Source organism: Rattus rattus, chromosome 10 (assembly GCF_011064425.1).
Source record: "Rattus rattus isolate New Zealand chromosome 10, Rrattus_CSIRO_v1, whole genome shotgun sequence".
NCBI classification, from domain to species: domain Eukaryota; kingdom Metazoa; phylum Chordata; class Mammalia; order Rodentia; family Muridae; genus Rattus; species Rattus rattus.
The window spans coordinates 66,714,073-66,739,927 of NC_046163.1; the positions used below are offsets into that span (position 1 = coordinate 66,714,073).

Here is a 25,855-nt window from a genome sequence, read left to right on the forward strand (position 1 = left end):
TATTGACTAAACTTTACTTTTTAAAGACATTATAGTCAATCCACCTAAATCTGAAACCATCTTTGGCTTTGACAGCCTTAGCCACATTATATAACCAAGTTTGTTCAGAGAGGCGTCCTAGAACATTGTCTCATTTTTCCTTCCAGTTTGGGAAGCTCAAAGCATTGTGTAAAATGAAAAAGGCTACTTCCTTATTAGAATTCCAAAACAGGGTGGGCGGAAGTTTTGAGGGAGAAGCTATGAGGGAGCCACTTTAGACTCATAGTACAAAAGTACCCAGACAAACAGCCTTGGCTCAGAATACTTCGATTCATTGCACACAGATTCAGGAAGCCAGATTGGGAGACAGCTGGCTAAGGGTGTTGTCATCCCGGAGAAGATTTCCTGACAGACGTCTGGTCTAACCATCCAAAGATGAAGAAGAGAGGAAAGCAAGGCAGTGCCCTCCCTCCCTGTCATATGTGACAATAATGAGAAGTGGCCGTCCCATATAAACTGCTCAGTGATGGCACCCTAGTCATCAGGATTTGCCCAGCACGGGCCACTCATGGCAGCTGGGACCAAGGGTCCTCCTCCTCCTTTCCTTCCTCATTTCTTCTTGATTCTACTAAAGGTTCTGTAAAGTCACTAGGAGTGTCTGAGGTATTGGGAGCTGAAGCAGATGCCCTAAACAAAAGGCTTTCCTAGTCTTAAAAGGTATATGGAGCATGGGTGATGGCCAAGTAAGGGACTTGGCAAAGATTGGTATAAAATGGCAACCAGAAGAGGGTAAAGTGTCTGTGTGTTGGGCCCAGTCAGGAGCTGCTCCCTGGAGAGGAGAAATATTGAACCAGATCTTATTAAAGATCCAGGACTCTCCGACAAAAGTGTCTCCTGAAATGCGCTGCAGATGCAATCATATGTCCCAGGCCTCATCTGGACGGTGATTCCCTACTTTACACATTGACTGGGAAGTGCGTCCTGGCCTTTGCTATGAATAATCACCCATTTGAGTCCTGTTGCTAGTCCATGCTTCTCCAGGGAGTGAAAGATTCAAGGATGCTCTTTCAAGCTACATAAAACCTCTGGTTTCTATTATTTATACAAAAAAAAATTGGTTTGGGATATAAAAGTCTGGGCAAACATTTGTGGGGCAAGAACTAGCCCCAAAATGCAGAGTACAGCCTGATACTCCATGCTCTGAGAATTTGCTCTCTGTTTTACAAGTGTCTACAGAATACACAACCTGTTCTCTCTGCAGAGGAATGAATTCTCATTGAACTGTTCCCTAAAAGCGGCCAAAATGACAAAAGAAAATGTGGCCAGAGATTGCCTGGAGAGCTGTCCAGTTTTAAACATCCAAGCAATTATTCATGAGAAGTACACGCAGAGATAAGGAAACCAGGAACAGCTGAAGCGTCCTGTATTATATATAAAACATTAGGTTGTTACCAGATGCAGAAGCAGATTATATGTCATCAAAGAGAAGCAAGAAGTGCTTTTTAATTTTCTAATAAGACAAATAAGAAGATATAAATATCTCCATTCGTACAAGAAATTCAAAGAAACCGTTGCCGGTTCATTTTGCATGTTGCGATCAATGACATTCTGCGAGCAGCAGCATGAGATCAATTGTAAACCAGCATATAATTCATGGTTGGTACTGTAAATTATAGTTTGCCTGACAATAATTGGGAAGGTTCCCATGTAATCAGATCTTTTGCTTGTAACAGTCTGGGGAGGGGCCATGATCCACTTATAATATATATTAGAGTGGTCTGTCTTCTCTGGTCACAATTTCCGGCATTTGAGTTTATAGAAATGATGTCACCATGATAATAGAAAGCAAGATGTCTTGATAAGGGGCTTGAGGAACAGTGGTCTCTTGGTTTCAGGGTTTCCCTACCCTCAATTTACTAGACCCAGAATTCTGCAAGTTTCTGGTTGTTGGACTCTGCAGCCCACACCAGTGCCGTGGAAGGGCCCATTCTCATCAGTAGATGTGTTACCAAACCATTTTCAGTTCAACCAGGAAACAATAGTAATGTTCTTCTCTGCTGTAAGTTCTAACCTGATGGCTTCATTCATGCCTGGCTCCCTGAAACTCCCTGTCTTGTCACATCTCTTCAGAAGGAAAACTCAAATGACATTTGTTCCCTTTTCACATGGCTGGCATTCTGTCCCCAGTGGCTTCCTAAGGATCCTTTCATTGTTTAGCTTTCTCCTCCCAATTCACCAAGAATTTCCCAACTGAGCCGTCTACTGACAATCCAGTCACATTCCATTCCTCTGCCCTTGTCCCCTACCTTTTCTTCCTCTTCCTCTCTCTCCTCCTTTCCTTCCTCCTCATCACTTCCCTTTCTATCTCCTTTCTTCCCCCTCCTCTCCCTCTCCCTTCTCTCCCTCCTCTTCTTCATTCTCTTCTTCTCCCTCCTCCTTTTTCCTCTTTTGTCCTTCTCCTTCTCTTCCTCTTCTTTCTCCCATGTCTGCTCTTTCACACCTATTATTCAAAGAATATTAAGTAGATTTCATTTTCTGAAGGAAGCCCACTAGGAATAGTGCTTTAGGGTAGTCAGGGACACTCATTAGAATGAATGATATCAAAAGATGTTTGAGTATGTTAGCTTTCTCTTTGCACCTGAGCTTCTAGTTGTCCCAATTAAGACTATTCCCACTTCCTACCCTAGTAACATCAGAACACTCAGATTCAGATCTTTATCTGAGAAATGTGGCCCAGGAAGTTATTCTCCTTTTGGAATTAACTGAAAATAAAATTGAGGAAACTCAAAGGAATAGGCCCTGAAAAGCTTAGCCAAATGACCCAGTAGACTGTGTGACAGGTGATCATGGTAGTTTCCTGAACATCAGGCTTGGCTGCAAATCCAACATGTGCTTAGGCCCCGGTTTCTATGAAGGTGATTCTCTCTGCATACAACATCTAACTTCACTCTCAAACAATGAAACTAGAATCAATGACCCTTCTTCTCTTATTTTGAGATCCTCTCTTCTTTCCTTATATAAAGATATCTATGTTCATACACAACTTGGCAGAACTTGGAATTTGTCTATCCAAGATACCTCTTCCTCCATGGGAAGGGACCAATGTAGAAACACCCTGAGAGCCAGTGTGGCTGGGCTCCATCTTGGGAACCTAAAATAGTTGCAAGTCCCCTGAAGCTCTGTCTGTCTGCAGATACAATGGCCTTTCCTTTTGCTCGATTCCTGGCCCTGGCCTGGAATTCCATGCTGGAAGAGAAGCTCATGGCCTATATTTCAGACATCTTACTCTCAAAAGCTGAGGAATCCACATGGAACTTGGAGAGCTATATTTCCTGTTTCCCCAAACTGTTATATCTAAACATTAACCACCCTCTCTATCCCACTTGTCACTGTGCAGAATGATCCCTTGTTCTTCCCTCTGTGTCCTGACCAGTGACTCTCTGCCCTTGTAGATAATAGCACTTTATAGTTAAGTCATAAAATTATAGCTTAATTGAGAAGTTAGGACAGAATCAGAAGAAAGAATGAAAGAAAAACTTCATGGACTAATATGACTGCTATGCTGACACCAACCCTCAAGGCAGACAGAAAGCAAGATAAGAGTAGAGAGGAGGAGTCATAACTGCAGTTTTAGACCCATTGGATTCCTCAAGGTTATTGCCCAAACCATAAAGGAAGGGGGAGAAAATAGCTAATACGATAAAGGGATAAACAAGAGAATAGGACAGTTATCACTGAGTAGTCCCAAAGGCCCATTTCAGATGGAGGAACCAAAAAACTCTTAGTACACTCTCCCAGCACATTCAGTCTGATTTGTCTCGTGTCTGTGCTAGTGATGTAAGAAACATTAAGTGCTTGAGATTTATCAGAGTTGAGCATCGTGATCAGTGAAGGTGGCAGAAGACGCTAGAGTATTATTACATTCTTGTTCTAACATCTCACACAAAGCTATGGGAGGAAGGATTTGTCTTGCCTTACACTTTGATAAGGAATACAGTACATCATGTCAGGAAGGCGTGGGCCATGAGTGTGAGACAACTCGTCACCTGGCAGCCACAGTCAGGAAGCAGAGGGTATACAGGAATCAGGCCCACCATAATGACACACTTTCTCCCGTAGGGTGGCATGCACCTCATAAAGCTTTCACAACCTTCTAACACAGATATAACAGCTGTAAACCAACTATTCAAACATCTTACATTCAAACCACTGTACCCCGCCCCTGGCCCTCCTTAGCCTCACCGGTATATCATCATTAGTGTGTATTCCTCCTATCCTCCAAGCCTCTATGGTCTTCAACAAATACTGTGGAAAAGTCCTAAGTTCACAGTCTCTTCTGATACCCAAGGTAGTTATTTAATGTCAGCTCCCAGTGGTGGAGCGACAAGCCCTGCAGGTGCATGTTTGTCATCTGGAGCTGATTACAGAACCATCTGGACTCCAGTGGCCTTGGAGTCTCACCACTCCAGGTCTTCAGCCTGGTTCCCATCTCGGACATTCGGGATCTCTACTGCAATTTGGACTTCAGTTTCTCAGCTTCATACAGAGGCCTTTCAGAACCTTTATACAGGGAATCTGACTGTGTCTCATGTTGTCTGACCTCAGATTCCTTCTGGAACCTTGGCACAAGCCTCCATAGTCCCTCATTCATACATCCTTCATACCTGAAAATTTGATATCACATGGCTGATGTTGCTAAGCCCTAAAGGCAGCTTGAGATGCATCCTGTGGCTATGGGCCATGGTTGCAATGGTCTCTGTGCCCTGACCTGTAGGTTGATGTCATTATGCAGGTGAAGGCAGGTACAGCATAGAATGAGGCCTGTCATTGGACAAGAAGGAAGGATGGGCAGGAGAAAAGATTTAGAGAGGAAAGGAGTCCAGAGCGAGGGAGAACAGCAAAAGAAGCAACATGAAAGCAGACAAACGATCCTCGCCATGCATCTCTACATAGATACAGGTTGTTATGAATGTTCTTAAGGAATCGATGTGTGCAGGATTTTGTGTGTCTAGATGAGCAAACTATATCTTATCTAGGTGGGTGGTTTATATCCTTATCAATTGGTTGTAAGTTAATTGTGTGGATATATTGTACATTGGGCTTTTAACATATGAATCTGGTTACTAGGTTACAGTCTTCTGAATTATGTCTTTACTAGATTGTTGGGAGTGTGAACAGAGTCAGTTCTGGGCTATACAATGATTGAGGCTAGCATGGCGTGGGGCCACGCTAGCAAGGCCTGTGGACCACTATGTGTGTATCAGGTGTGGTAACAACCCGCCGAGAGGACAGTGTGTGAAAGCGGCTGACAGAGAAACAGCAAGAGCATGTGGATCCACAGGGAGTGGGAACTCAGGGGAACCAGGACATACACCCTTTTTAATTATACCATAACACTGACCCTTGGGAAACACTTCCCTGGGTTATTTTCAAGTAAGAAACTACTTCTTTGGCACTCTGAGTTTGGGTTTACTCATTTCAAATGGATTTCTGTTTGGAAAAGTTGGAGCCTTCCATTGATCATATCTTTCCCTTGGAAAATCCTTCTACTGGTCTCAGTATAAAAGTGAGTTTTCCCTGTAATTGTGGTAATCTCTTTAGCAATTGCAGCTTCTTTCCCTGAACCATAATTATAGGTTTAACCTGACTTACATCCCATCTTCCTCATACTGCAGTTCTGGCCCGATGCCGTTGTTGCTATCTCCATAGACCTGGGTAAGAACAGAGAGCAGTAACTGCGATGGACCTGAATGCTATCTTCTCTGGAACACTTCTCCCCCAGAGAAATCCTATTACTTTTTAACTCAGCCCCATTCAAGCCCTCGAGTTGTAGACAAAGTACAGCCAGGTTCTGATACAGCCCTGTTTCCCTCTGAAACTTGATAAGCCAGAACCCACATTTCCTTTGATACTCTGTTATACTGAACTCACACCAGTATGGCACATTCAGCTTTATCCACAGCATTCAAATTCTTTTCTACCTTGAAGTTCCAAATTCTTCAATTTTCATGTCACAGGCCATGTCCCAAAAGATTACTAAGAAACACACTGCTAGGCTTATCCCTAATGGCCATGTCCCTTGGTACTATTTTCTGTATTAGTTAACAATCATAGTTTCTATTTCAAAATAACTGACAAAACCCATTCAAGAAGTAACACTTATTATCATCTACAGTCCTTAATGGTTATGAAGGCAGAAAAGTATGATCTCAGGGCAACTGGTTTTATTATGTTCACAGTAAAGCAGAGAACAGACACTAAGTGGATGTGAGTGTAAAATCTCAAGGCACGCCTTTATCACTCAGTTCTAGTAAAACCCTACCTTAGGAAGGTTCACCACTTTCTAAAGCCATGTGGTCGTCCTGGAAGCAAGTACTCAAACATATGACTTATGGGACACTATACCCTCAAACCACAACAGTGAGAAATGGCAAGTACTTAGAGAATGTCACCTTATATAGGGTCATCAAAGGCCATAGTGGGGGAAGGCAGCAGTGGTGAACATTCTGGGAATAAGATAGTCTCAGAAAAGCAGAGATAGCTGGTGAAGGAGGGGTTGCGTCAGCGCCATGGGTTAAAGAGGTGAGCAGCAACATGCTTGTGTCTGCATAGGGTAGATTTTGGATTTAGAATCTGGGAGATGGTTCCAGGGATGATGAAGTAATGAGTGGAACTGTGCTGGATGGTGGATAAATGAAGCTGAGGTGAAGGGCATTGCACTTGAGGAAGTTAAAGTGAAGCCAAATTCAGAGATGAGTCATTATTGAGGATGTTGAAGTTGCCAAGAGGGAGATTAAGATTGAAAAGAAAGCTGAGCCAATGCTGAAGTCATTGAGGAAAGGAGACATGTGACATCAGAGGTGGAGTAGGCCATGTGCTAACTAGGTTTCACACATAAATTCTTCTAAGTAATAAATTGATATTAATATCCTCCAGCAATTTCCCATCTACTTCATATGTGTGTATCTGCAACATTAATATACATGTAACTACCCCTAATTTAAGTTGCCTGCATTCTCTTGTCCCATTAAGCTACGTATTCAACAACCTCAATATCCCACTGTTTCGTTTGCCTTGCGGTGGTGGTATTATGAAGCATTAGTGCTTGGCATTCATGTTTGATACTCAGATCCTCACAGCCTTGCCTCATCATTTCCAACAACTCATCTTCTCTCTGTTGGTTTGACAATTACGTTGGGTCCTTTGACATTGGTGTACTTTTTAGAAAGATAATGGCAGTCCAAGTAGAGGCTCCTTCTCTGCTCCTGTCCATTTATCACTCAACAAATGAAAAATATTTTCACTGGGCATCACTTTAAACCTGAGAAAATATAGTCAGCATGATAGAAAATACTTGTTTATACTCAAAAGGTTCCTATTCTGTTGAGAGGGATATAAGGTCGGGATGGATGGCAACTTAATTTGAATCATCTTGATAACTATAAAGAGGAACTAAATCAGGAAAGAGGGAAGCCATAAAAGTGAGCTGTCTGACTATTAAAGAGACTACTCAAGGGGCTCTCAGCCTGGGGTGGGGGGTAAGCAAAATCCATCCAGGAACAAGAAGGAAATGGACTTTAATTAGGGGGCACACCTTCAAAGACCCCCAGGTGTGATGTGAGGGGAACAGAGTTGTGCCTGGGGAATGAATGAGTGGGAATGGGAAGTGGGCGGTTAAGTCAATAGCTGTCCTGTGGATCAGTATTAGATTTCATTTTAAGAGCATTAAGAGGTCAATTCAGGACTCCCTCCCCTCCCCTCCCTTCTCCCTCCCCTCCCCCTCCTCTCCCCGTCCCCTCTTTCTCCCCTTCCCCTTTTATCTCTACCCCCCCACCCTCACTCCCATGAATATGGTTACTGTTGTTTCCAAAGAATCCAAAGAGAATTCTTGGTTGTGAATCCAACTCTCAGATCCCACCTCATCTTCACCATGCCCCACCCCACTCCACCCCACCCCACCACACCACACCACACCACGCGCCATACCACACCACACCACACCCCTGCCATATCTCTGACAGCACTCCCTCCACCCTCATAGTCTCATTCTTGTTACCTGCTTGTTTCTTCCCTTCTACAGTCAACTCTTCCCTTTTTAATTCATTCACAGTTTCTAAAAAGAATGAAACTCTGTAGGGCCAGGAAACCTTGGCTCTCGTTCATTCCCAATTTTCTCTCCTTCAGGTCATTCCTAACACACACAACAAATGCTCTCTTACTCAGATTTTTGAAATCCTTCACTTACCCATTATCCTCTGTCTCTTGTTTCAATTCTGTTTTCCTTGAGAACAAAATCTTTGAAGGTCCACAGTCTTTAACTGTTGTGTCTTCTCTCTTCATGAGTGGAACTTCTGGCTATACCTCCTTCTGCAATGTGCCTGCTCTAGAATTCCTGCAAATCCATATCCACTGGCTGTGGGTCTCTGCTCAAAGTGTGTGTCACCTCAATGAGATGGCCATTGACTCCTGCCTATCAAATCAACTCTGGCTCTCCTGACTCTTCTTACTATTTTAAGTTTGATATAACTTCCCATGTTATTTATAGTTGTGTGTGTGTGTGTGTGTGTGTGTGTAATTTTTCTTTTATTTTACTTTTTATCTTTGAGACAGGGTCTTACTATGTAGCCCAGACTGGGCTTAAACTCACAACAATCTCTCTGCCTCAGCCTCCCAAGTACTGGGACTATGATATGAGCTACAACACCTGCAGTATAAACATTCTTTTTTAAACTTTATATGGTGTGTGTGTGTGTGTGTGTGTGTGTGTGTGTGTGTGTGTGTGTGTGTCTGTGTGTGTGTCTGTGTCTGTGTGTGAGAGAGAGAGAGACAGAGAGAGAGAGAGACAGAGAGAGAGACAGAGAGAGAGAGAGAGAGACAGTCAGAGACAGAGGCAGACAGAGACAGAGAGAAAGACAGAGAGAGACAGAGACAGAGAGAGAATTTTACATCATGCACCCAGTCCTATTCATCTCCCCTTCCCCTCATACCTCCCTTCTACCCTTGCAAGCTCCCCATCAAGAGAGAGGAAAAATGTCCTTCTGGAGCCTGTAGTATGTCACAGTGTGACCATGGGATACCCTTTTGTCCACACTTCTTTGCTTGCAAATGTTCCTTGCAATGACTCATTGATCTGGTATGAGGCCTCTGGCTTCTGCTACACTATCAATACTGGATCCTTACTGGGACTCCTCTGGAATATCTTATTGCCCTGTGTCATGGAGATCCTGTTATTTTGCATGTATGGGACCAGCAGTTCATTGATGGAGGAGATGGTAAGGTGAACCAATTCATAGCCCTATATCTGGGCCTGAGAGGTATCTGAGCTGGTCACCTTCTGCCTCTGCCTTCCTGCTCTCACCCCCTTGGGGTTGGATCACCAGCAACCCCCCAAATGAGAGCCAGTTCTACCCTGATGCCGAGGTGAAGTACAAGGCTCACTCTCCTGATTGTTATAGCCAGTGAGAGACATGCTTTCTCCCATTCTCATGACACCAAAGCCAGCTTTCTTCCATAGATGTTAAGGGGAAAGGGAGAGGAGGAAAGGCATATCTTCCTCCTCTTTGACAACTCCCAGCACTCAAGAGTCAGGGCCATCTCTCCTGCACTCATCCCCTTGATGCTAGCTCACCACCTGCAGAACTCACATCCAGGACCAGATCTGCTGTGCTGCCCAGGGAAGGTGCAGCGCCCACTCTCCTGAGTGCTGCAGCTGGTGAAGGGCAGGGCCAGCTCTCCTATTCTCATGACCAATTGGACCTCTCTTGCCAGCCTCAAATGTTAACAAAAAATGGAGGAGGAGAAGGAGAGGAGGAGGAGGAGGAGGAGGAGGAGGAGGAGGAGGAGGAGGAGGAGGATGCCCATGCCATCACACAGCAGATAAGAGGCAGGTCTGGCTTTTCCATACTCACACCCTTGGGGCAGACACACCCAGAACTCCCATATTCAGGGTCTACTGTCCTGAGTACTGCTGCAGGTGAGGGGCAGGGCTAGCTCTTCTGCTCTGATGACCTCAGGGCCAGTTTTTCTCTCTACTTTATATGGCAAGTGGCCAGGGTAAGCGGTATCTCTCCTTGACCATGTCTTGCACAGTAGACAAGTGGTGGGGCCAGTTCTCCTCCACTCATGCCCTTGGGCCAGTTCCCTTGTGCCCCTATGACCAGTATCAACTCCACTGTGCTGCCCAGGTGAGATGCAGAACTGATAATATATCTGGTAAGGAGCAGGGCCAGCTCTCCTGCTCTCATAACCCTCGGGTCAGGTCTCCCAGGTGATGATGAGGGGTAGAAGGAGAATGGTTTCTTTCCCTCACCCATGCTACCACAGGGGAGAGTAGTTGTGGGGCCAGCTCTCCTGTGCGCTTATCCTCTAGGCTGGCTCACATGCAATTCCCATAGTGTGCAGGGCCTCTCCCCAGTGTACTGAAGGTGGCTAGGGGGTGGGATCAGTCCTCCTGCTCTCACGTCTCAGGACCAGCTCTCCCAGGATTCCTGTGTGAGAAGTGGGACCCATTCTGCACAGCCCTTGGACGTCAACATGTCCCCAGAAGCAGCCAAGACCAAGGATATCTACCTTGCTTTTGGTGGTAACTGATCATGTAGTCCTGGGTAGAAGAATAGGCCAAGACCCCACCTTGGTCCTAGCTACATATATCAGGTTATTTCTCATTACCTTGAGTCTCTAGTTTGAGTCTCTCTCTCTCTCTCTCTCTCTCTCTCTCTATTCTCTCCCAACATCCTTCTGTATATCTCTTCCATTTCTCTACCACTCAGTTTCTTCTTTTAGTGGCACCCAGGATCTCTGAAAGTCTGAGATTGTCTCAAGAGTGGTCTCAGGAGTGCTGTGTCCCATTCATGCATCTTGGCCCTAGGCAGGGGTCATCTCAGTCATGGTCTGCCCCCTAGACCTACACAGAAGTGTAATGTTACTCTTCTCAGGCTAACTCCCTACCTGGGCCTTCCTGACACCAGTGTAGTAGTCTTCTTGGCTTTTTCCTCTCCCAGCCTGCCCAAGTGGCCCCATGCCACTTGCTCATGGTTTTCTCTCTTGGGCTCAGTCCTTGGGGCCTGTGGTCCCAAGCAGGATTCTTCTAGTCTCTGGCTTCTTCCCCATCCTGGGAGCTCATCCAAGCCTGCCATGCAGGACTGGTGGTCATCTCAGGCTGGCTTCCCATCTGGGTCCCCTGGCAACAGACTGGTGGTTCTCTTAGGCTTGCTGTTTTCAGGGAATATTCGGCTACTAATCATTCAGCTATTTATTTGGTCAGAACACTGAGTGTAGACATAACCTTTCTCCTCTCTGCCACCTACTGATACACATATGGCACAGCAGCCACACCAGCCAGGCCTCTAGGAGCAGCTCAGCATGAACATTCTTAAGTCCCAAATGTAATGTACATTAAAGGTATGTTTGTCTTCAGATGAAATGCTTGACCATCCACAGACTGACAGCACTTAGGATACAGACTAGGTAGGGCGAGCTGTATCACTAACTGGGGGATTTAATAGTGTACAGTTCTTCTGTTTCAGTCCCTTCTCAAGAGTAGTGGTGGTTGAATAATAATGGTAGGCTCATAGATTTAAGTGTCTAGTCACTAGGGAGTGGCATTATTTAGAAGGATTAGGAGATGTGTCCTTTCTGAAGGAACTGTGTCACTTGGGGTGGGCTTTGAGCTTTCAAAAGTCTAAACGGTACCCTAAGCCACACCCAGTGGTTCTCTCTTCCTGCTGCCTGTGGATCCAGATGTAGATCTCATAGCTGCTTTTCCAGCACCATGCCTGCCTACATGTGGACGTGTTTCCTGTCATGATGATAATGGACTAAATCTCTGTACGAACGCCCCAATTAAACGCTCTTTCCAAAATGGCGTCTCTTCAAAGCAATAGAGAATGTACTAAAACAAGAATCATGCTCACTCTACACCAAACATGACCCTCCTGAGTGTAGTCACTTCCTCATCCTGATCTCCAGTCCCAACAGTCATAGAAGTCACATGCTTCCCAACCCAAAGAAGAAGACAACTTGTCACCGTACAATCCAAGTGTAGGAAACATCCCCTTTGCTCCTGTTGCTACAGGAGTCTCTTCCCATCTGTGGCAGATATCCTGTGTGCGTTTACACTAGGTCATCAAGGCATGGGGTTATAGTGTGCAGGAGAGCAGAACATTCTACAAGTTAGGGACACTCTGTACTGCTATAACGTGATCACTGTGGTGACAGCTAAGATAACAAAGTCCCAGATGTAAATGACAGATTTGAGATGCTCTTTGAATGAAATTATTTCTTCTCCCAATGCAAACTCCGTGGCTGCATCCTTGCCTTAATACTCTGATATAACAGAAAGGGGAACTCCATTGATAACTGAGCCAAGAGCATGGCAGTATCAAGTCTCAGCTGCTGTTAACCAAGATGTTCAGACAGGGCTAAGATATATTCAAAGGTCACTCAGAATTGGCCTCACGAATGGTGACTTGACTCCTGGCCAATCTGTGCCATCCTGGCTTTCACACCTGAAATGACACGGAATAAAACCCCTCACTTTTCCTTCCCAGAAAATATAAGGAATTCAGACTCGTAGGAAAGAAGAAAAAGAAAGATCACTGAGTTCTTAAACATCAGGGCCAGAAAAGGAAGAGCACTGGAGACTTATAGTAGACTGTGTCACTACGTAAGCACAATATGATCTGGCAGAGTAGCCCTGTGGGCAGGAGTTGTTCCTGGAATTATCTTTTCTCACATCAGGTGTATCATGTATTCTTATTGTGACTAAACACCTAACAGCAACAATTTACAGGAGGATCACAAAGGGACAGGTCAGCCAGGGGCTCCTGCTAAAAGAATAAAATAAAGCAGAATTAAATAAAATAAAATTAAATAAGGTAGTGATGAAGGACAATACCTGTACTCAACATCTGGGCTCCATGAGCTCATGTAAGCACGCGTGCACATGTATACACACACACACCCCATCAGGGTAAGATGTCACTAAGGTTATAATTTCTAGGAACCTACCTCTCTCTCTTGGTTTCACCCACACTGGTGATACTTTGCTTTCTTTAATCGTGCTGACCAGACATCCTAGATGATAGACAATGTTGCAAAAATGTAAGCCAAATAAACTCTTTCCTCCTCAACTTGCTTCTGGTCACAGTGTCACATCACAGCCATAGTGTGCCTGAGTATGATACATGCTTTATACAATGTTTGTCCAAATGAAGACGCTCTAGTTCTTACTTGTACACATTTGATGTAGTTGCTCTCATGGCCTCTCAGAGTCATTCTGCCCTGTGTTGGTTGGTCACCTTCAGTGTGTCCTTGCCGTATTCCTCTGACCACACTGAATGAGGGTGCCTGTCAGCATGGCACCATTAGATACAATACAGAAGCTAGAAAGAAGCAAGGTTTGGTCAGGAGCACACTTAGTGTCATCTGGGTGACCTCTTTTTGTTCTGAAGCAGCATTTGCTACAAAATTACTGGATTGCCTTTCTTCTGGTGACCTACATGCTTAACCAATTGATTGTATTTTGCATGAAAATCAGCACGCCTTTCCTAGTTTACTTTTGCTATCAGTATAATGCAAAATCTATTTGCCTGAATTAGGTTGCATTTCATTAATCTTTTAAACATGAAATTGTAATGGTTCAAGGTTAATGAGATTTAAGAATATGTGTTACTTAAATCATGACATATTTCAATGATGTTTCTCAAAATTACTATTTTTAATATTGTGAAAGTACAAATTATATTTATATATAAAATTATAAAAAATATTTATAATGATATTGGTCCAAAGTTTAGTTAGAGTATTGAGTATTTTTATGTGTGAAAAATTCAGGGTACTTAAGGATGGAGTTGGGGAATTATAGATTCGTGTGTTCTCATTAGGGATGTTGTAGTCACTAAGAAAGTAAACAGAAATGAAATGCCAAGGAAACTCAAGGGAAGGAAAGATTGTTCTGGTTAGGGTACTACCCCACTTTTCAAGGCTGCCTTTCATACCTAGCTCAACTGTATCTTCATCTTTGTCACAGTTCTATATTCATTGATATGGCTATAGAAGCCCAAAGCCTCTAACATGTCAGACATTGTAATACATGCTAAAAACACAGCATGGCTGCAGTGGTGTGAGTGTTGTCATCCTGGAGGTATGAGTAAACTCCTATGGTGTCAGATGAGCGGAGGATAACTGTTGCCTGTGCTAAGGTGACTTTGGGGAGTAACAGGGACATCTGACACATGAGAATAGCTGTGCACCTAACCCGGATGATCTGAAGGTCATAGATAGACCATGGCCAGATAGACAGGAAAAGGGAATTTCAAAGGTTTTGTTGGAGGCTGTATATTTGCATTTCAAAAGCATCTCTTGTTGTCTTCAAAATAAGTTAAATGTCTCATCTCTTTTTAACAGAGTCTTTGAACTAAGACTAAACCCTGAAAATGATATACCTGAACATAGACATGCAAGGAAACAAATTGTTAAGGGGAAGAAGTCAGCCGGACGTGTGACTGACACAGGTCCATGTCAATGCGGCCATGCCATTTACAAGAGAAACCCACTTTATTTCTGCTGACTTTCATGACTGTTGACTCATTTTAACAATTCCTAGAAGTCAGAATAAAGAAGGGGAGTGAGCTCTCCTGAGAAGATGTATTAGGGGGAATAAATTCTTGATTCATCCCTTCCTCCAGATTTAAGAGTATTCACGGCCTATGAGATTACAGTTGGTGCATGCACACGTGCAGGGTGCACCAACAGCTCTCGAGTGATCCTGCACACAGCACAGCTGCCGCCAGAGCGAGTGGATCCCCCAGTGTTGGCTATCCTGGATTCTAGGACTGTACACATACAGTAAGTAGAGCTCTTGGGTCTTGTGAACATGCTGGCTCGAGTAAAAATCCCAGTGAGTTCATTCAGCAGGGCTTGTGACATCAGACTAATTGTATTGTGATTAAATGCACAGAAATGATTAGGCCAGTGGTTCTAGGAACCTTTGATTATCACTCGTCAACGTAATCTCCCTTTTGTCTCTAGGCAATCAGGGCAAGCTAAATGTGTATGCAACTTCTGTGCAGTTGTCAGTAAAAGAAAAGTGACCACCCACTTATCCACTGTCAAGGTCTTTACAGGCAGGGGGTAGTTTGTAATAAATTGTAAAACATCATATGTATATATTTCTTTTTTAAAAAGATTTGTGTGTGTGTGTGTGTGTGCGTGTGTGTGCGTGCGTGCGCGTGCATGTATGTGTGTTGCCTAAGGAGGCCATGAAAGGGCATCAGATCCCCTGGAACTGGAATTACCAAGGGTTCTTAGTCTCCACATGGGTGACAGAGAGCAAACCTGGACCCCCTACAAGAGTAGCCAGCTTCCTTCCCTTGTAGTTCCAGTCAGATAAGAATATGACTTGTAAAACTGTTTAGAATTTTCTTTGATATTAGTGACTTTTGTTCATTACTCATTTCATGAGGTCTAAGGTGGTGCTGAGTTAAAATTTAATAGATTTTTCTTAGCATCGATTCATGGGGTTGTTTTTTTTTATTGCTTACTCCCAGTTTTCTCATCTGTGAACAAAATGTTGACAGTGAATAAATTACAGCATTCACTCAGCCTGAAGAGCTTGCTGTTCATTCTGCTGCTGCTGCTGCTGCTGCCCCTGCTGCTGTTGCTGTTCTGAGCCCAAGCTCTTGTATTGGCCCTTAGTTACCGTCAAACAAGCCCTGTTATTTGTTCTCAAAGATTCCCCGCTTCCCTGAGTATCTCTTTGCTATGCTGTCTTCTGTCTGCTCTGCCCCAAGATACTGTAAGCCTCCTCTGAAGTGCCCATCCCTGCTGCTTCAGCCTGTCCAGATCCTCCATCTGATGTAAAACCTCACAGCGCCAAGAAGCCTTGCCCCTTCCCCCAGCTCTCCTGGGTTTCTCTCTGACTACCTGCTCACTCTGTGCTGGACTGCTGTGTGTTGCTCCTTCTCACACTCCTCAGAAGTACTCAGATGCTCTGTGCCTACCAATTTTTGTCCTAAACCCAAGATTTTACAAAACCATATACGTTTGTATAGTGTTAACTATTTTAAAGTTGCAATGAGCTGTAACGATGGCTCACTAAGAACACCCACTGTACAGTCATGAAGACCTGTGCTCAAATCTGCAGGACATACATAGAAACTGGGTGTGGTCGTGCTGCAAGCCCAGCACTGGTGGGAGATGCAGGGGGGTTCTGTGGCTTGCTGTTCAGTCAGTCTAGCTTCTAGGAATAAGCATTTTATAACCACGTGTGTTTTTAGAGACAAGTACATTTGAAGAAGAAATAAGCATGTAGGGTTTTTACACAGGATGCGTTAATGTTGCTGTGGCCATTACCGACCCTCTATGTCTCTGTTTGGACGTGAATGAGTGCTGCTGAAATGCTGTAACTTTTGTTCCTTTCAAGGTGGAAACAACCAAGGCAACTAAATGGAATCCTGGAGCGCTACATATTATATACATTGAATCCTACCCATAACTCCACAGTGTGGGATGTTGTCTACAACAGCACAGAGAACCTCCAGACCCACCTGCTCCACCACCTTTCCCCTGGGTGCCTGTACCTCATCAAGCTGGGAGTAAGTCGACCTAGTGTCTATCTTTTCTCTTCATCCCATCCTCCCAACTTCCCAAATCAAACAAACAGACTAACAAAATACCCAAAAAAAAAAAATCTTATCCCACAGAATTTATACCATAAATTCCCCTCACAGCCTAGATACGTTCTATTGGTTAATTAGCTGCATGTTTAGTCTGTGTCATTTGAAAGGATATGATAACCTTCGGAGTTAGGAGGTTCTCCTAGAAATAGGGTGAGTTGCTCAGAACTAATTTTTTTATTATTTGTGGGACGTTGTAATTGTTGAGAGCCTTTCCCAAAATGCTTGGATGAATAAGGCAGGTTTCCTGTGGTGTTTGTATTCATTTGAAAGACTCCTCGCAGTGTGAATTTAGATCTTGTATTTTTAAATGAAGATTCAAATGACCCCAAGATAGCCTTGATTGTTATTTTACTGTGATTTATATTTAACTTCTCCTCAGAAGAACAGTCACTTGATGAAACGCCAGAATCAACAGTTTAGCGCTTTCCTTGGGAGGAAGGTGGCATTTTTAATGCTAAATGGCACTTCTGTACATGAAGGTCTTTTAAAAGACCTTGATATTGCTGTGGAATTTGTACTCCCATTTCCTTGTGCTTTTTGATGAAATATAATCTTTTTTTTAAGTTTAATAGCACATCAGAAAATAACTGAATATAAACATGAGGTTGTCCCTATTTGTTTTAAACACCCTCTTCATTTTATAGCAATACCTATATGAGGGTATTTGCTTTGATAAATGCCATAGAAAATATTCTGCTCTTGATTATGAATAAATTTACATTTATGTAGACACTGTGCACGCATTCATTTTACTTAACATGCTCGCGGATGCTCAAAATATTATACCACGAGAAAACAAACTGCAGCCCACTGTTGTTAACTGTCTGCCTTGACAGCCCAAAACAAGAGCAGGCAGGCAGTGTGAGGCCCCGTTCTGAATGGCCCCGTGTGCCTTGCTGCTCAGCACAGCATGTGGATTTGGGAAGTGACAGTTCAGCCTACTTTTAGTCATGTCACTGAAAAGCTAAGAAGCGTACCCAGGAACTTGAGTTTTCAAAAGCTAACCGTGAAGCCCACACTGCTTTCAAAATAGCTTCTGTGCACATGGCGACCCTGGTCAGTCCCAGTTGCTTGGAAGCAACCAAGATTAAACAGAAATTGTTGAAATTTGGCATTTTATCAGGAGGTAAGTGGCGTTAAAATGCCCTGCTCCTAAGGCGGTTTCTAGGATACACTGTGCAGTCAATCAAAACCCACTTCGATATCCTAGAGATTTTAATTTTGTTATAACTGGAAACTAAGGACCAGCGGCTTAGCGGTCTGCTCCCTTGAGTTTTCGTTCAGATTTTCCTACTGCGTAACCCAAGGCAAGCATACAGTGGCACATCAGCTACCTTTTTTTTTTTTTTTTCTTGACAAAAATTAGGGCATTAAGTTTAATGGTTTTTAGTGTCTTTTTGAGAGCCCTAAAACTCTGTAATGCTAAGAAAGGTAGCCCCCAAATGATTGCAATATGTGTCGAATCCTGAGGAACGTTGGTGTCAGAGGTCACAGTGACATGGATGTCCTTGTGCCTCAAAGGTTGTTATGGAGACAAACTTGCTCATTTTCTTGTATTCTAATGCCACTGTGTCTATCAGGGCAGAGCATACCCTAGTGCCTTTTCCAGGAAGTATTCAACCGAAAGTTTTCATCTTTGTTTGTTCTAACTTAACTCTGTTAAGCAGTAGACTAAATGAAGCGTGGCATTTTAGGCTCAACCCAGTTAACTGACGGATTATTGTATATTTCACAGTCTCAATATAATAACCAGCTCTCAAGGTCATTAGATAAGTGGTGGAGAGCAGGTGTTCAACAAAGCAGAGAGCCCTTTATAGATTGTTTCAATGTGTTGACTAAGTGCTCAGACACAAAACACGCAGACACCGAAGCCCTCCAGTGGCCTCTGAAACAGAGGAAGACCCACTGGGGATTTGAACCCTTGGGATGCACATCGAGCGCAGGACCCAGAGCTACTCTGTGTCACTCCACTTTAATGCTTCCGTTAGACTGGGTTATAAGCCCCCAATGCAGAAAGCTGGCATCTTCCAGAATCCTCTCTGCAGAGTGCTGACTGTACCTGCTGGAGAGAAGGCGCTTCAGAGACAGCTCATGTGGGAATGGATGAACAGCCCGCCAACCGCAGTCACTCAGGAAAGGCTCTGGGACCCTGAGTAGTACCACATGATTTCTTTTAGAACGTTGGTTATCGGAGATGCGTGCTTCCACGGCCTGCGCTGTTTGCACGCAGTGACGTCTGTGTTGACGTTTGATAAGTCTTAATGGTTTGTAATGAATACAGTAAGCTAACGATTATGGAAAGGCAGTGTTAATGCAGGCAGAGGCTACTATTTGAAAATACTGTCATGTGGTGACTGTTAAATAAGGGAAATGGTGAGGTCGACTGTGTGTGTGTATGTGATATGTATATGATTGTGCCTGTGTATGAAAGTAGGAGCAGACATAGGTATGTGTGTGTAGAGCCCAGTGATCACTGATATCTGTTCCCTCCCCCTCCCTCCCTCTTTCTCTCTCTCTTCTTTTATCTTTTGAAATAGAATCTTTCCCGGTAGAATACCTTAGGGCTCACTAATTGTCTAGGCTGTGCAGCAAACGCCAGGGACCCTCCTCAAAGCACTGGGGTTACATATGCTCGCCACCAAGCCACCTTTCTACGTGGGTGCTGGAGATCTGAACTCAGGATCACGTGCTAGCCTAGTGGGCACTTTACAAGATGATCTCTCTCCCTAAGCCTCAGCTTCACTTCTTGGGGGAAAAAGACCCGATAAAGCAATTGTGAGGTTTTTGGGGATTTTCGTTTTTGTTTTTGTTTTTGTTTTTGTTTTTCCTTCATCCTTCACGCTTTAAAATCTCCTGCATTCCCTTGGGCCCTGCTTATCTGAAAACAAAACCCTAGGAAAAAAAAATAAGAATGCTATCTTTAGTAGGTTCCTAATAGTTATTGTTCCACAAACTTGTCTCTGTAATTAGATTACCTGCACATTTTATTGTACCAAACAAAGGCCATTTAGATCAGAAGTGAATTTTGTTTTCAAGCGTCTGCGATTGACTAAAAACTGTAGGAAATAGGTCGAAGCAGCTTGCTACCTCGCAGGCTTTCACAGTCCTCTCTGTTTCATAAAGACATCTTCAATTGATCCAGTTATTTATTTATTTTCCTAAGTCTGAATTTCAATCAGCGTTAGACCAATCAGACGTGAGTTGAGGAAGAGCCCTCTAGATACCAGAACTGACATCTAGTTGCAGATACTTCTGTTGTTTCAACACCTGTTTATGTCCCGTTTCGCTGGCCAGAAAGAGCGTCTTACTAACTCCAAGGTGCTTCTTCGCCAAGCAACCAGTTTGCAAATCTCAGATGACAGCCCCCGGGAACAGCCCTCCCAAAGAGGATGTTGTATTTATCTTAGAGAGCATCATAAAATTCTCAAAAAGAAGGCCAATTTTTGTTTATGCTCCATTTAAATAAATGCAATAGTATACGTCACATAGCACAGTGTTTCTCTGGAGCGAGGTAACGGGGGTGGGGTGGGGTGGGTGTGTAAGTCCTGTAATATGAACACGTATGAGGAAGAAAATGGTAGCCATCAGAATTAAGTCTCACTCGGTGATCAGTTTAACAAGCACAGGCTGCCAACCACCTGCTTTGATCTAAGGGATAAAAATCTGAAACTACAACTGAACATATTCCCTCTCTTTGAGAAATGGGGTGGCCCTCTGACACACTTCCTTTGATGGCTCCCACACCGCACATGGCCCACTTCCTGGATAATTTCTGAGACTTGTAGCATACAAGTTACATGCTTGTGTTCTCAGTTCCTTTTTAAATGCCCCGGCAGCTGGTTCTTGGGTCAGAAGGGGCTTCTTACAGCAAGGTTTGGTCACGTGACTGGCTGGTTCGGCCTGATTGTTGAAAGCTCCATCTTCAAGAGGACTAGAGCACGTGCGCTTTCCGCTTTCTTCCGCAGACAGGTTCTTCCACTGAACCTGAAGCGAACATTTTTCTCACGCTGGCTGGCCAGTGAGCCCCGGTGTTCCATCTACTCCGAATCCTGGGGATACAGGACAAGTTTGCCGTGCTTGTCCCGGATCCAGACTCAGGTCCTGTTACTTGGGGCATAGCTGCTTCACTCAGCCAAGTCCACAGGGGGCTACCTGCTTAGTTTTGAAAATGTTCTCACACTTGTCTGGAGCTGCTTACCCATCAGTGTGCGCCCTGCACCTCTAGGCTGTAACTTAGGCTGGTTCTTCCTGCACCCTGGGTCATTTTGTGCTTATGGGAAGATGAACTCTCGGGTCTTAAAAAGCAATCTAATTAAATGCCGTCCCTCACCATGGAAACAAACATAGTTGGGGGCAGCCGTGGGAACATTAATTTAGTGGAATCCAGGACTCCCCTCAAAGAGGTGTCTCTCTTCACTGTTCATCTAAACTTTGAGAGCCAGAACTGAAGTGTTCTTCTCTGTACCGGCTTAGGCGTGTTCCGGCGGCGGTTGTACAACCAGTGAGCCTAACCAAGCCCTGATGGCCGAGACTGTTCCAGAAGGAGTGCCAGCCCCCAGAGCCCACTCCCACTCACCAGACTCCTTTAACATCTCCTGGACAGAGCCTGGGCATCCGAATGGTGAGTGAACTCCTTTTAGCCTGAAGTTAAAAACATGATTAGCAAAAGTAAATTAATATTCTAAATGGCAGCTTATATGTGGTACTTAATTTTTAATGATCATTTTAGCACACAAAATACCCGAGATACTATCCCCGTAGTTAGGGAGAATGAGCTTTTTAGGCTAACATGCAGTTTTAGTGGCTCAAAAGTGCTCCCTCTTGATGGCTCTTGTGTACTGCATGCCATTGTTTAGTGAGAGCCGGGAGAGAGGAGAGGGACAAATGGAGACTCCTGGAGAATGTGGCTTTGAGAGTGACATTGTCTTTAGCAACTTTCCCTTTTCAGTGACCATGAGTTCTTCCTTGGAAAAGTAAAGAGGCAGCAAGTCCGTGTACACAGTACGTTCCGGATGCTTCTGAGTTAATAAGTTTATTTTAAAAGAGGCCACTCGGAACTCACATTCCTTAGAATGCTGTTTATAAATATTTCAACATGGAGATTTAAACAATGCATGCATTAAACATGCATATACTTACACTTGAGTTAAGGTGCACTGTGTTCCTATGTGATGTATGTGTCCTTGTGCTGTTTAGAGAGTTAAGAGATGTCCAGTTAAACACCACGAAAACAAAGCCACATTATAAAGACATTTAATAGCCTTTCTCAGACACTGATCTATTTATCCAGTTACTGGAGGTATCATTAAGACCGGCTAAACATAGCATTTCTGTTTAACTCTGGCAGAAGGAGCAGACTATAAAACCATCTCCCTCTTTGTGACAAATATCAAAATATGTGGATATTGTAGAAACTATTGTTAAGTAACTCACTGCTGGAAACAGAAGTGGCTTCGGTAAGCATAGCCAGAACGAGTAAAGCAGAATCAAACCTAGAAGTTTTACTCGACTGCCTCGTGTTTACTATGAATTAATTAGACTGTTTCCTCTTAGTTAAACTTTTAGCAAACGCAACAGCTATATCTGAGGTAATGGAGAGAGTTATGGTAACCAGAGTGGGAGGTTTTTCTCTGCCACTGAAGCTACTCTTGTATGGTTTCAACTTTCTTAATAAAAGTAAACGCTGTCTATAGGATACTATATTAAGCAGCCAAAATCCTTGTCACATTTCTGACTCCACAGAGAAATCTGTCTAGTCCGTGGGTGTCAGTGAAATGTTGCTGATTTGTTTCTGATTGGATGGCTGCTAACCAGCTGCCTGGTTTGCATAGAGCAGGGCTGTCTTCCCAGTTTGGTAGTTGTCACTCAAATTTCTCCTGCCCCGTGCTCCTGGCTTGCACGCCCTTTTCTCGTTTTTTGAGGGTCCCCACCTTATATTCTGTGCATGTGCAAAGAGTTTGTTAAATAAACCCAAAGGAACAAGAAATAAGGAATATTCTGATAACACTGTCACGGTGGCGTAATGTGTTTAACCGCAGTAGGGCTTTTTATACTTTCATAGTGGGGCAACGATTAAAGGGGTTGTCGAGATTTCTCAGCGCCAAAGATCACGACTGCTCTCATAGAGGACCTTATAGGTTAGCCACGCTGTCCTTTCTTGAGCTGAAGCAAACCCCGCTACTCTTGACCAATGATCTTTCAATGCCTTCCTCGTGGCATCTATGTCATTTGACCTGGGCTTAACATTATTTTATTATCCATCCGGCACTCGCGCAGATGGGCAAGTATATGAGTCATTCATTTATTTCCAGTAGAAAGCCCAAGTACGTGGAATGCCTCTTGTTAGGGTCCAAACTTGGTTTATGCAGTTGTAACTCGTGAAAACTGCCCTCGTCGGCCCCATCTCGCCATGGCAAAGAAACACTTTCAAATGATGCTGAATGCTGTCTCTCAAGCTCACCTACTGGAACCTCGTTGGTAATACTGATTTAAGAATTTGATTCCCAGGCTCCGCCCCAGGGGTTTAACAAGCGGCAGAGAGGATGCTGGGAAATGTTAATGAACTTACCTGGCTAAGATTCTCCGTTGGGGCCCTGTGTTAGTTACTTGTGCCCTTGCTGAGACGCAAACCTCCAGAAAGCAGATTGACGATAGAAGGCTCCATTTTGGATCGCGGTTCCAGGGACTAGTTCTTCACTGTAGTTCTTCACATAGTCATGGCGATGGGAGCTTGAGGCAGCTGGAGGTGAATGGACACACTCAGCTCCATTTGTCTTTGGATCTAGTCTGGGACTACAGCCCGTGGAAAAATGCCACCCACAATTAGGGTGACTTGTCCCACATCAACTTGTTCACTCTTGATCCTCTCTCTCCGAGCCACGCCCAGAGGTTACACTGGTCTACCTAAGTCCTCACAGCCTAGAGGCTCCTCATATAGGCGACTCTGGATCCCATCACACTGACAATGGAAATGAACCATCCCAGGCCCTGATACCCACCCTCATTGCTTCCTGTCTCATTTGAATGTCAGCACATCCAGGTTGGCTTTTCATCCTGTCCCATGTCCCTCATCCCACTTTTTCTTTCATGTTGCACTCCTCTGAGGGACACCACCTGCTTTTTTACTAGACCCAAACCTTGGCCGTTACCCATGATCACTCTTGACCTCATTGTATCCTTTGATTTCTCTTGCAGGGAAGTCAATGTGAAGTTGAGGCATCTAGTTACTTGTACCGTCAAAAGCAGAGTACAGCTTACTCTATCTTTTTCATTCAATCCAGGGCCTGGCCCTCTAAATAACATTACCTATATCCTCAGTAGGTCTTCTCACATCAATTAACCCAATGCAGAAAAATCCCCACAGGCCAATACCATCTTCACAATTCCTCAATGAGTTTATTTTCATAATCGACTAAGATGAAGTTGACAATTAAATCTAACCAAAACACACGTCAAAATAGTTGTTGTACCCCTGTAATAATTTAACAAATTTGGGGCTGTGCTTGTCTCTGAAGACTTACAGAGTACAGCGAAGATGAGAACTCTAGCAGGATCTTGAAGCAGAAGCTATGGAAGAAAGTTCACGTGGATCAGTGCTTATTTAGCCTCCTTATACAACCCAAGACCTAGGGAATGGTGTCGCTCACAATGGGCTGGTCTCTTACACATCGTTTAATAGTCAAAACAAGCACTCACAAGAGATGCCCATGGGCCACTCCAATCAGGGCAGTCCCTCAGTTAAGACTTTCTTCTCTCGTGACTCCCTACTATGTCAAGTTGACAGTTAAAGCTAACTATGACAGTACTTTAATTCCAAAAATTAGTCCATGAAATTTATAATATCCCCATGTACAGATGTAGAAAATTGGATTAATAAGAATTAAACAATTTAATTACTCAAAGTCAAGACAGCTAATTAAGAAGGAATGTGGTATGAAAAAAAAAATCTGTGAATGGCAGAAACTCCTGATTTTCCCCTAAGTCTGCCTCTAGCTTTTGCAGACTTGTCCCCAGCATAAGGTTCCAACTAGATCTATGAAAATAACAGTGGAAGTTTCACTCACTAGCTCTTAACCTCTACGGGCAAGATTCAAATGCTTACATGCCTGTTGTGATTTTTTTTTCCGGGATTAAAGAACTAACTGTGTACTTTCTTAAAGTTTCATTCAGAAATAACTATTTTTCCATAACCAAATGTAATTCTATTTTCTTTCTGTTAGTGTTCAGTTTTAACAGGTGCAGTGGATCCCAGAATTCAGCGAGCCACTTAGGGAGACTGCTTGACAGTTTCGAGCAAACCTTGGTTAACTTTTATGAAACACCTCCTATCAATTTGTCAGGTAGAATTTCCCAAGCACAGCCTTTTTTAGATTCTGTCGATGCCATTTTTAGGCAAGCACAACAGTAATAAGGCACCTTCCACAGTGTGGGAGCTTCTTCCTCTCTCTCTCTTCCTTTTTAATTGAAGGATCAAGTATTCACAGAGGGAGGTATCTGCCATACTCAATAAAGTATCTAAACCTTGGGGGCAGCATACAGTTGATATTCTTACGGCCAAACCTCACTGACAAAGAAACAAACAAACAGGCCTGGAGCGTCGATGCTCGCTGTGTGCATTATTTTTATGGCACACGGACACATTGTTGTCTAATTTCTATGGTAAACATAATTCTTCAGTGTAAATAGAGATACCTTGTATTAAATTTACATTGGGTTGTATTGAATTTCCTTGCTTACATATGACAACCCATTGAGCACCTCAGGAAATACAACTTGACATAGCATGATGAAGAGGCAGGAAGATCTATACCCCTGTGGGTGTACTTTACTGGCAATTATGATTCGGCTTGCCTGCTAAATTAAACACCTTAAAAATTCTATCATCACGGAGACAGATGACAAACTCCTAAGTGCCTTACGTGAGCCAGCCAATGAAAATTAAGTATTCGTGTTGTAAGTTTTCATTGAAGAACAGTGTGGAACTGGATTAAATAACTGAGTTCATTCTCTCTCTCTCTCTCTCTCTCTCTCTCTCCCTCCCTCCCTCCCTCCCTCCCTCCCTCCCTCCCTCCCCTCTCTCTCTGTCTCTGTCTGTCTCTCTCTCTCCCTCTCTCTCTCTCTCCTTCCTCACCCTTCCTCTCTCCCTATGTCTCCCTATGTTTCTATTTCTTTCTCTCTCTTTCTTTCTGCGTGTGTAT

The 25,855-nt window shown here is 43.7% G+C and overlaps 1 protein-coding gene and 1 non-coding gene across 2 annotated transcripts in view; one reads left to right on the forward strand and one right to left on the reverse strand.

Moving 5' to 3' along the window:
• The window catches only part of Ush2a (usherin), a 670,292-nt gene that overhangs the window by 325,064 nt on the left and 319,373 nt on the right, over nt 1-25,855 (forward strand). The window contains exons 32-34 of the mRNA XM_032915475.1: nt 14,667-14,826; nt 16,403-16,574; nt 21,132-21,279. Of these exons, the coding sequence (XP_032771366.1) occupies nt 14,667-14,826; nt 16,403-16,574; nt 21,132-21,279 (480 nt within the window). The remainder of the gene's footprint in view (nt 1-14,666; nt 14,827-16,402; nt 16,575-21,131; nt 21,280-25,855) is intronic.
• LOC116911823 lies at nt 11,203-11,335 on the reverse strand. Its single transcript, XR_004389360.1, has one exon. It is a non-coding gene; the product is annotated as a small nucleolar RNA SNORA17 (small nucleolar RNA).